Source organism: Tribolium madens, unplaced genomic scaffold, assembly GCF_015345945.1.
Source record: "Tribolium madens isolate multiple individuals breed KSU strain unplaced genomic scaffold, Tmad_KSU_1.1 Scaffold_7;HRSCAF=85;Tcas5.2_LG10, whole genome shotgun sequence".
Taxonomy (NCBI): domain Eukaryota; kingdom Metazoa; phylum Arthropoda; class Insecta; order Coleoptera; family Tenebrionidae; genus Tribolium; species Tribolium madens.
The window spans coordinates 3,330,854-3,343,433 of record NW_025401050.1 but is presented as its reverse complement, the minus strand read 5'-3'; the positions used below and the strand labels follow the sequence as shown (position 1 = coordinate 3,343,433).

General features: G+C 29.1%; 1 protein-coding gene across 3 annotated transcripts in view; it reads right to left on the bottom strand.

The window, feature by feature from the left end:
- Positions 1-12,580, bottom strand: part of LOC123010058 (acid sphingomyelinase-like phosphodiesterase 3b) — a 220,065-nt gene that overhangs the window by 95,459 nt on the left and 112,026 nt on the right. For all 3 annotated transcript variants that reach the window (XM_044406693.1, XM_044406692.1, XM_044406694.1), the window contains exon 2: positions 4,630-4,689. Coding sequence is in view for 1 of the 3 variants with exons in the window: in XM_044406692.1 (XP_044262627.1) it covers positions 4,630-4,689 (60 nt within the window). In the remaining 2 variants the exon portion in view is untranslated. The remainder of the gene's footprint in view (positions 1-4,629; positions 4,690-12,580) is intronic.

The window sequence follows — 12,580 nt, the reverse complement described above, 5'->3', positions numbered from 1 at the left end:
TACAGAAATATTTTGTTTAAAATTAACCCTAAAATAATATTTTAGGGCAGGTAAGCATTTTTTGTCTTTTACCTTTAGACCACATTATTCTTTATTATGCATTTTTGGATTTTATTGTTGTTATTCTTAAACAAAAAAATATCCAGTTTTCTGGTCAACACAAAAACACTTTTTGTTTTTACTGAATTTTATGTCAATAAGTAATTATACAGTCAAATTCAAAAAAAGTGGTCGTTAGTGTCACATTTGGGCATAAAATTAATTATTCCTGTGTAAATGAGCGAACCTAAATTTACAAAAATACATTATTTCGCATCATGAAGTTTGATAATTAGTCATCGAATCAATATTGTTGTGAAAATGTAAATCATTTTTTATTTATTTATGATTTTTGAATTTTTTTGAATTCGACTATAGGTGTTACAGAGTACCGATTGTTACAACGGTACACCCAGTATTCTATTAAAGGTAACTTAATTTGAAGTAGGAAGTAATAAAATTATTAAAAGTTTTTTTTTGTAACAGTTATTCACTTTTATAGTAGTAAGGTAAAGGCGGGCAAAATTGACATATTTTTAAAATACGCGGGATTTTTTTTTATTTTCTATTAATTAATTCAGCAGAAAACTTTAATAATATGATTTAGTTTTTAATATTGACATGTTCCTTTGAAATAATATATAAGAAACAGAAATATAAAAATAAGAATTATATAAGAAATATCATAAGAATTAGAAAACAAAAAATTGTGTAAGACATTATTTTTCATGTCAATGTGACCACACCTAGCAAACATTCACTTTTAGCAGAATGCGGGTAACATTGACACTGCAGAATTTTGAAAAAATATGAATAATACTGAAAACTGAAACACAATCTATAAATTGCTTTTTAATATGTATGCACTATAAACTGCTTAACCTTAAGCCTGCAAACTTGGCTAATAATCAATAAAAACAAAATTTTCTAAAGATGTGTCAATGTTACCCGGTGCTACCTTATATTTTTTTAATGTTTTTTAAATTTTTTTAACAACATTGTGTAGTTACTAGTGTCAGGAACACGAATGCAAAGTAGTTAATTATCAATCACTCCCTAATTCCATTTCGGTTAATTTCTGTACCAAACCCCTGGGCAATGTTTTACCTCAAGGTGAAACTTACTATTGAATATTTTACTAAACGTTTTAAGCGCAAAAACTTGTTTAAAACTTCACACATAACCCATTTATAACCCTTTTATCCCGATCTGGAATTATCACCGTTGAAAGTAGTTTTTTAAATTTTATTTTAAAAATAGCTCACAATGAATAAAAATATGTGCATTTTGATTGCATACTCAACCAATCCTTAATTGACCATATCTATGAGTGACATGCAAATCGCGGCGTTTCATAGTGATGACAGTGCATCTTCAGAGCATTTACCGGAATTGCTTGTGGCGATGGCTTTATTCCCTCGGGTCACCAGACCATTTTATGTCCTATTTGGGATTATACACAGTGTACTTATGTCAAGTTTAAAGCAAAGAACCGAGGAAAGAAGAGAGAAAAGACAGGTCGATGATCTGGCAACCTTTTCTCTTTATCGGATCGAAAATTAGAGCTAACAGCTAAAGAAGTCAAGTCTCTAGAGTCAATTCTTTTGTTCCCAATTAAAATCCCTAGCGATAAATTTCAATGAACACGTCCATCGATAAAAAATACGTTTCGGAGGTTAACCTTTATCGGATTTTAAATCCGACCGAACAATAATGAGGTTTATTCAATAATTCAGCGCTCTATCTAAAGCGCCTCTTCGCCGAAAATCCAATTTTGCGCTTTTTGATTTTTAAACACGAGTAAACATTAAGGGCGTTTGGCCGTTTGATCAAATATTCATAAGCAATTCGGGGCTAGTTACGGCCCTGGAATTTCCTTATCACGCACCGGATAATTTCTGCATAAATCAGGACCGGAGTCTAATTAATTAAGACCGCGTAGAATGAGGCCTATAAATTTACGAAAATAAAGACGTGGCTTGAAAGTGGATAAATAGAGACTATTTGTTTTGTTAGAGGCATTTTCCTTGGAAAAAAAAACCCGGCGAAAGAAAGTCCGACAAGTAGATATTGATGATTTGCAGGGAAAACTATTAATCTTTTGAGTAATTGGGTATAAGGCAACAAAAGAAAGTTTCGGTATTTTCCAGTGAGAAAATTTTATAAATGAACTGAGACGCATTTCGTGATTGAAGGAGCAGAAGATATGGAAAAAAAATTAAAGACAATTAACTGAAGTGAAGTAGACACTCGACTTTGTCTAAATTTCGCTCTAAACGGAAACTTGACTGTGAAACATTTCTTGTGAAAGCAATTTGGAATAATATAGTTCATTTCCTCTGTTAAAAGCTTCTACTAACTTCCTCTCGTGTTTTTCTCGGGGGTGAGCTTAACATGATAAAAGACAAATATTTTGTCGACTCGAAAAGTTTTACTTGAATATTCCACGCCAACAAAAGAGCGGGCTAGTGATTGCCTTCGAAATGTTACATCGATCTGTGTTCCCATTACACAAACATTTTCTTAATTGCAGGTTTCACAGATTTAAAACAAATACATATTTCATACACAACAATTAACAATTTGCAACCAATTTTTTAAATGCTGTTTCTGCATTTTTTATATAAATATACAAGTAAACATAGCCTATTATTTACTTCTAATAAACCTTTCAATCCATGCAAATAAATGGCTACAATAGCTATACATGCTGTCCCAGCGAGTTGAAAAATTCCATTAGTGACCTTTAAATGGTAAAATTAAAAAAATATATAAAACATTGATAGATACTAATCTAGTGCATCACCTAAAAATATTTTTAACCATACTGCATGTCCCAGTTACGATACAAATTTGTGTTTTTTTAAATGTATGTTTCTTTGCATTTCTGGATGTAGCCTTTTAAAACAATGTTTTTATGCTAAAGTTGTATTAGTCGATTTCGTTTAGTTTTAGAAATAAGACGTTTTTTTGACGAAACATGCACTTTTTAAAAATTCATTACACAAAAATTTAGACAGCTAGAGAAATTTTTTTCTTACTTCTGCAAAGAATAAAGTACAGAATTTAAAACTGTAGCAATTTTTTAGTGTTTTGCATTTGTAAAGATTAATAAATTAAGAAGTTTCTTAAAAGTTAAATAACTTAAAAAATTTAAATAGAACACATATTTCTTATTTTTGGATCTAATAGATTGATAAATTGTTTATTTAAAAAAATAAACTTTTCATGTCTAGAATTGATAAATGAAAAGATATTTAACATTCAATATTAATAGTAGCAACAATGTGAATTAATATCTGAGCATTGTTGATAATATGGCAACCATAGTAATTCCACCACGGATTACTTATCCGTTGATTTATCCAGAGTTTGTAAAAGTCGTTATAAATACTAAAATTCGAATTATTTTATTGTAAAAATAAAGAAAAATCAATTCAGTTTAACACAAATGTAATTATTAAGTGATATTTCTTCCATCTATTGTGCAACTGTGCATTTTTTGACTACTGAAATAACAGTAATTATTTTTTTATGTTTAACATTAAATATCTTTTTAATTATTGATTATAAACACCTAAAAGTAAATAATTTTAGAAAAACAATTTAATAATTTCTTAAATGCTAAAACTATAAATAGGGATTTTTAAGTTATTGAAACTTTTAACAAACGCCTTCATTTTTTTATCTTTGCAAATGCAACAGTAAAAAAATGTTCAACTATATAGTTTGTACCTTTTTCTTTGCGGCAGTAAAAAAATATTTCTAGATGTCTTAGTTTTTGTGTAATAAATTTTTAAAAAGTCCATCTGTTCGGCAAAAAACCGTCTTATTTTTAAAACTAAGCAAAATCGACCAATAAAAGTTTAGCTTAAAAACATTGTCATAAAAATCTATATTTAAAAACGCTAAGAAACATGATATTTCATTTAAAAAACACAAGATTGTATTGTAACTTATTTTTGAGACACGCTGTATAGTTGAAAATAATTTTAGGCGATGGACTAGATTAGTATCTATCAATTTCCTATATAATTTTTTTAATTTACCATTTAAAAGTCACTAATGGACTTTTTTAACTCGCTGTATATCAACGTAAAATAATTCCTAAAACTTGAAATACAAGAAACTTGAATTATAAGGATAGACATCATTGTTTACTATTTGCATTTTGAGAATTTTTTAGTCCATATGGAGTTTTATATTTCAAACAAAATAGAGTAGTTCTAGTCAATTCTACAAAATTTTATAACAAATACATAAAACCTACAATTAAATTCCACCCTACTGAGCAATAATTTACTCGTATAATACGACAATAAATTGGCTGCATCTGTTATCTGCACACATAAAAAATATGTTAAAAAGCCCTCCCTGTTATTGTTTTTTCGATTAAATCGTTCACCCTCAAACCGTATTTGTCATTTTCAGAATCGGAAGCGACGTCAATCAAAATTTCGATTCAACGAGTTTGAAATAAGAGAGTTTTAGTTTTACAAACATTGACGGGACACATTTTACAAAATGTTCACTCTAATTGGGAAATTTTCAGTTTGTGAACTCGGATTGATCGGAAATGGGGACACATACCTTTCTTGGCGTCGCCGTGATGAGCGTAATAATGGATGTCCGTGATGTGCCAGAAATAACCTGTAACAGAGGAAATTGACGTTTAATTGCAGACTTAAAACAATTTAGATTTGTTAAATATTAAATATCGATTTGAATAATTACAATAACAATCGAAAGAAAACTGTAATAGATACAGTTTGTTTTTTCCCTTACACATATCAGTAAATTTTCATTAAATAAATTGAGTAATATAAAACTTGTCGATTACTGAATTTATTCTTATATGGAAAATTTTATGCATACATTTTTTGATTTTGCTACAATTTTTGAAGATTTAGTTAAATGAGTAGTAAATTTTGTAAAAATAAAATTTTGGTTTTATCTTTAGATTTAAACATTTTTGTTGCTATCTCTTCTTTTTCTTAAGTTTTGAGAAAATATTCTTTATCTTAAAATCATTTTTAAATATTACTAATATAAAAGTGAGATTTTGTACGTTGATAAACAAGCCTTTCTCTGTTGTTTGTTGTTTTATTTTATTAAACTGGGTGTTTATTAAAAGTTATAAACCGTTGTGAAGTTATGGTCTACAAGTTGGTGGAATTACGTGGAAATTATTATGATTATTATTATTATTCATGATTAGTTTTGGAAATATTTAGAATTGTTGTTTGGAATTCTTTGAGATTTTTAAGAATTTTTTGAAAGTACTTATGCCAATATAGGCGTTTACTATGAGTACATTGGCGCATGCGTATTAAACTCATTTTAAGTGTGATTTAGTATCACATTTAAAAAAACATAACAGAAACCACAGGTAATTTATATGGTCAAAAGTCGAAGATATTGAGGTTGAGGAAAAGTGTATGTATTATGTTCCCTTCAGAAGAACTTTTTAAATTAAATAATGATCAAATTAAAATCACTAATAGGTAATAAGTGTGAAGATTTCAAATAGATTTTAATATTTAATACGTTTTCAAAATATTTTTTTTTGTGTTTTGTGTTTTTGATTGTGTGTACTTGCTGATACTAATATTACCTATGTAGTTATTAAAAATAAAAGATTAAGTAAAAGAAGCAAAAACTATAAAAGTAACTACAATTATTACCAAGAGCAATTATACAGTAAGCGGCAAAATTCAAAAATAATCTTATTAATTAAAATTGAAAATATTTTGTTTGAACCATAAAGTCAATATTCTTTTTAAAAAATACAAAATTGTTTTTTGTTGATAGTATTTTACTTTTTAGATATTTTTTTAAACACTTTATGCAATATGTTGGTGTTGTCATTTCAACAATTAAAAGATCTATTAAACTGCCAAAAAAAATTAGGAGTTTCTATTAAAAAAATGTCGATTACGTCATTACTCGAAAACCAAAAAGTGCAAAATTTTAAATCAAGTTGAAAATTGTGTATTTAAAAAAATGACCTGTTTAAGCATTTTTGCAAAAACAAAATATTTTCTAATTTAAAAAGATTATTCTTCAACTTTGTCGCTCACTGTATAAGGAAATTGTTTAACCAAGCACAAACTACAGTGCGATCAAAAACTCTTTCTATCAAGTAGGCGCCCTAGTTGAGGACGTATGTTGCATGGCAGTTCGTATGTTATCTAGAAGTCAAAAAATTATTTTATAAAAGTTAAAACATTGAGCTAATTAAATTGAATTATTCTATGAAACGTCTCAAAAAAAACTAAAATGAGATCTTGTTGGTGTTTATTCATAAAAATCGTTCACCACGGTTTCCTGTCATAATTTACATAAAAAATATTTTGACATTTCTCATTTGTCATTGTGACATTTTATCTTCCACAGACATACGTTTTAAATTTCTATGCTTGCTTGATAGACAAACTTTTTGATCGCACTGTATAAATATCACATTAGTGTACTTTTATTTAAATTTGGAATTATTTAGATGTATGTGGAATTATTTGGAGCCATTTGAAATAGGTATAAATAGAATAATGGTGTACAAAATTATAAGCTGAGGTTTATCCCCCAATTTTACTATTTTATTGAGTCCGAAAAAAGCTCATTTTGGGGATTCAACTGAGTTTTTAAAAGCTATTTTGGGAGCGTATACAAAAAGTGTTTTTTTTTAATACTGTTTTTAGTTTTATTTTGAACCATTGAATGAATTTCCACTGTTTGATCTATAAACATGAGTAAATTTAAAATCTACTAATTCTGAAAGGTTTCCAAGCGGGCTTTGTTCTACATGGCTAGTCTGGCGATCATAATTCATCATTTACCATAAAGCCAAACAAAGTGGGTTTTAACAAGAGAACACAATAACCCATAAAAAAATGTGTGAGGCAACAATGTGTCAGTATTTCCTACAAGTGTTAATGAGGTGCAACTTAATGAAACCTATAACTGGAAAATATTCCAGCAACTCTGACCCTAATTCTCCTAAAACTGACATAAAAGCTTGTTATTTCCTCCTGTTGTAGCATTACGGCCCAACATTCAAATTAGATGCGATTTGTAAAATGAAATTTAACAATTGTTAATTTCCAGTGTTGAGTAAAATTGGAAAAGTTGGCGAACATTTTCTGGCAAAAATGTAACGAGAGTGTGAAAGAAAATCGCATTTTGCACCTAGACGAATTCATTGCAATTGCAGGATTTATAAATCGATCCAATTTCTTTAAGTGCGACTTTGCTCCGTTTCCGGGATGTAATTCCGGCTGGAATTTGTGTAAGACAGTGGTGCTTTCTGGATCATTATTTCTTGTAGAATTGTACGACTATGAAGAGTAAAAATGTAATAATGTGGACGGTTTGTGGGGCGAACAGGCGGATATTGGACACAGTTATTGCCACCATGTCGAGGTTTTATCGCGCGAATTGGGCTTCAGTTATAACAAAGATTAAAAAATATTTCAGTGACAAGACGCACTTAATTGCGAATATCATAAATTTATCAGTCGCTTTCTCGTTCTCGTTTAAAATTTCATTTGCGTAAAGCTCGCTAGTTTATTTTAGTTTGCATCCAGCAGGAAAAATTTATTGTAATTTTATGGAAACCGTTCCGTGTGTGTATATACGTGAATGCGTTTTTCTTGTTGTTGCAACTCTCGAAATAAAACACAACCGGAGTTTCTCTGCATGCTTCGAGTGGCGCTCAGGTCATTAGAAAATTGCTCTTTTCTTCCGTCAACAATTTGTTAAATAGAAAACTTTACTTTTATTAAGAAAACGTGACTATCGATCCGTGTTATAACAATCACGGGCTTTTGGCCGACCGGAAAAATCCAGGACGTGGATTTCTGGTCCGATGCATGTTGTCGTTTCCGAAGTTCTGCAACTGATTTACCTCACGTATTAGTCCTAAACCGAAAATTAATTAACGCACTTACTCTTGCATATTACGTTATAAATTAATTTCATTGATCTTGGATAAACAATTCTCCTATGAAAATTAATGATGTCGATTCGCGATAATGAAGTTTGTGTGATATACGTGATGTTGTGTTATTTCAGACCTATTGCGCTAAGTACTTGATAATTTGTGTTGCGTTTTAGACCCATAATTAATAATCACGCATTAACTCCCTTATTATTAAAATATTTCGAACCATAATACACCTGTAAAAATGTCAGGAATTTAGGTTACAAAAAACTTTGGAAAAGTTTAATTATACGGCGAGCGGCAAAATTATGAAATAATCTTTTTTATTAAAACTGAAGATATTATGCTTTGACAAAAATACTTTAATATTTCAGTGTTGTCATTTCGACAATTAAAAAATCTATCAAATTGGCTAAAAAATGTTAGGGTATCTATTAAAAAAAATGTCGATGACTTCATTACTCAAAAACCAAAAAATGTAAAATTTCAAATTAAGCTAAAACTGTGTATTTTAAAGAAAATTGACCTGTTTGAGTATTTTTGCCAAAACAAAATATTTTCAGTTTTATTAAGATTATTCTATAATTTTTCCGCTTATTATACAGGGTGTATCAGAACTTGCTCGTCAGAGAAAAATTTCAAGTAAGATGAGATAGCAGAAACATAAAACAATTCTATCTCTCAAAAAATTTTGACATTTATTTTTTGACATTTGATATTTTTTTATGTTTATTTAATAATACTAATAATCGTGTATATGTTTTTTTTATAATTATTAAGTAAAGGTACAAAAATTTTGCCAATAAAAGCCATAATGCGAGTTCTGGTGCACCCTGTACAGTAGATGATTTTTTACTAATGTTTCAATTTGGTTTCAGTGGTATAGGGGGTGTAACCATTTATAGAAAATTAAAATTTCTTAGTATGAGACTTGCTACATGTTACAAATCACCCCTGTATGTACATACACTGGCCACTAAAAGTAACCGGACAACTAAAATTTTGCGATTTTTTATATTATAATATTTTCATTTTTCTTAACTTTGACTTGATTTTGATAAATTTTTGTTTGGTTTAAAGAACAAACTTTGCAAGAATTGTAATTTAATTCAATAACATTTCTAGTTTTGTCACAATTTACTTTTTTAAATTTGAGCATTCTTATTTAAAAAAATTGTAACATTTTTTTTTGAAAATCTAGGTATTGTTTAAACCGGTATTTCTAGACACTTCCTTAGTCTCCTCCACTGTCTTTTGCAACTCCATGTTTTAAATCAGTTTTGACATTTTTTAAATTTAAGCATTTCTTTAACAAATTTTGAAATGTTTTTTTTGCAAATCTAGAAATTTTTTAAGCCGTCACATCTGACACTTTCTTAGTCTCCCCAACTGTCTTTTGTTTTGAAAAGTCTCAATTGACTCTTTACTAAATAAACATGTGATACCTAACTACTTTTTTTATACTGAACTGTAGTATGCAACATAGACAAAATTAAGTTTTTACTTATTTCAGATTATTGCCCGTTTCTTTTTTTGAATAAGGACCAATTTGTTTCAAAATTTTATCTTGTGGTGCCCAGAGATACAAAGCATTGAGAAAGACGTTTCTTTTCTAATGTTACTAAATCTTTGTTCAGAAAGTAGGCTACATAAGAAAATTATTGTTTATGTCACCAAAAGAGCACACTTACGTCTTTGAACACAAAAAATCTGAAAAACTTAGAACTTCAAAGGATTACAACAAGTAAAACGGTTATTTATTGGAAGTTTCCATGCGCCTTATTCGACCTATTTAACACGAATATTTATTGAAATCGAAAATGTAATACTTTTTTTAAAGGTTTAAATTCTCATGTCTCAAAAATTAAAATTATGGAAAACGTGGTATATAATTCAGAAAAGAATAGGCAATAATCTGAAATCACTAAAAACTTAAGTTTGTCTCTGTCGCACACTACAACTCAATATAAAAAAGTTAAAAAACAGTGTCTTCGTCTTTTAAGTATCACATTTAGAAGACAAAACTAGAAATGTCATAATTGAATTACAATAATTTACAAAGTTTTTTCTTTAGGCAAAACAAAAATTTGTCGAAAAACGGCAAAGAATAACAAAAATATTGCAATGTGAAAAATTGCAAAATTTTAGGTGTCCGGTTAATTTCGGCGGCCAGTGTATACAGGCTGTGCCAGAACTCGCGCCCCAGAAGAAACACCATGTAAGGTAAGATATCAGAAACATGGAAAAAATATTTAAAAAAATTCTATCTATTAAAATTGAAAAGTTATGAGAGATTAAATTTTGATTTTTGACTCTATTTATTTCTGTTGAAAAAATTATTTTCCAAGTTTTTTGTTAGAGGAAACAAGGAAGCTGTATTCTAAATTGTAACTGTGTTTAATGATATTTGTAGCGTTAATTGGCAAATTTTTTGTACTTTTACTAAACAATTACAATTAAATAGACATAAAAAATGACAAATGTCAATAAATAACTGCCAAAATTTTTTGACAGATAGATTTTTTTAAACATTTTTTCCATGTTCCTGGTATCTCATCTTAAATGGAAGAAAACTCTTCCAAGCCAAATACGTCAACTTATCATAACGAAAACGAGGTAAAGTTCCACGAACTCAAATCTAAAAAAAAGAAATATAAACCAACTTAATAAAAAAGGTAAAAGAATCTAAATTAGCCCCCAAAAAGAAATTTTTCTCTGGGACGCGATTTCTGACACACCCTGTATTTAAAACGAGTGATTTCCTCTGTCTGACTTTGCCCTAACATTCTATTTTTTGTGGCAGTCTTTTCGCACCGTTTACTTAACAAATGGTACTAATGTTTGAGGTTTGAGCTGTCTATTTTCGGCATACCTAAATCAAACTCGTAGTAATTCAAACAAATTGCTGTTATCTCTTTATTAACGTTACTGCTGTAATGGAAATATGGCATTGCACGAGTAGATATAAAAGAAATCGCTTTTATACGTGTTTGACACGCGATATCGGTCGACCGGCCAAGAAAATACACTGTTTAAGCACACAATTCGTTTCGAGCGTTCGTGCGTTTCTTTTTCTATATAAAAGAAATTTTGGTATCTTTGATCGAAATGCTCGTGTTGAATGATTTGGGTCGAGTGTGTTTTGCATTAGTCCGAGTGATTTTAATCAACAGACGTGTCGATTAATTTCGAAAGGAGAGAGATTTGCTTGCTTGCTTTTTTAGCTTCGGAAAATGAACTAATTGTTATTTGAGTCCCGCAGAGAAATTACTCGGTCTAACGAGAATTTATTTCAGAGGAAACAGATTTTGTACGATTCTGGCACATGCTGGAAGGAATTAAAAAACGAATTGGAATGGATGGGACAATTTTTGACACGGTTGATTTACTATTTGTGAGAGTAAGTAATAAAATAGTTACTCTTTAGAAATGTCGATAGCAATTAATTAAATTTTTAGATTATAATAAATAAAAATTGTATGAAATAAGATTCGAAAAACAAGATTTAAGAATAACGTGAGATGAAGCGATAAAAATTCAAGTAGAAAACTTGAGGAAATTGATAAAATCTTATTTTTCCAGAAGAATAACTGAAAATCATATAACTAGGGTTTTCTATATTATGTAATTTCCTAAAATGTAACTTGTTACAATTTAAATGTATCAAAAAAATTTATGAGCATTCTTCATGAGGCTTAATCGGATCTACAGATTCTTCAATTTAAAAATATAGTACATAGTGTTATTAGGAATAAAAGTGACAAAGCTGAACGTATATTTAATTCAGCTGAGCCAACTAAACTCACTTTTACTACGAGTAGCATATACTATTTTATTCACAAACGTATTCAGATCAAAAGTAAAAAGCAATACTTAATTAGCAAGTAAATAAACACAATAATTAAGATGCTTTGTAAAGAATACAATCATAACAACGCTTAGAAACAAACATCACGCGTTTGTATCATTTATGTTGAGATATTCGAAAGTGTTTATTAATTTAACTAGTGGATGACTAGTGCAGTTAGTAGTTTTAAAAATTCATTAGGAAGATATATACAGGCTGCGCCAGAACTCGCGCCTCAAAGCAGAATTTCAAGTAATATAAGTTACCAGGAACATAAAAAAAATGTTTAGAAAAAAAACTTTAATATTTATTTTTTGACATTTGACATTTTTCTATATCTATTTAATGATACTATGTTCTTGAATATTTTTTTACAATTATTTAGTAAAAATACTTAAATTTTTCCTCTAAAAGCCACAAATAACATTGAGCAGAGTTACAATTTAGAAAACAGCTTCCTTGTTTCCTTTTCTAATAGCTTGTTGCAAAAAAATTTGGAATAATATATTAAAGTACAAGTTGCAGAAGCACAAATTTGAAATTCCGAAACGAGCCGCGTAGCGGCGAGTTGAGAAACGAATGTGTGTTTGAAGAACTGCAAAAGGTTCAAGTGCTTTATACTATTTTTTCTATTTTGCCTCTTTATATCATTTTATAAATTTAAAAACGAAAATTTAATTTTTTTTCTAGAGAATTTTGCGACAGTTGGCGACATTTAGGTATGTGGAATAATTTTAGGCAGCTGTACAAAATAA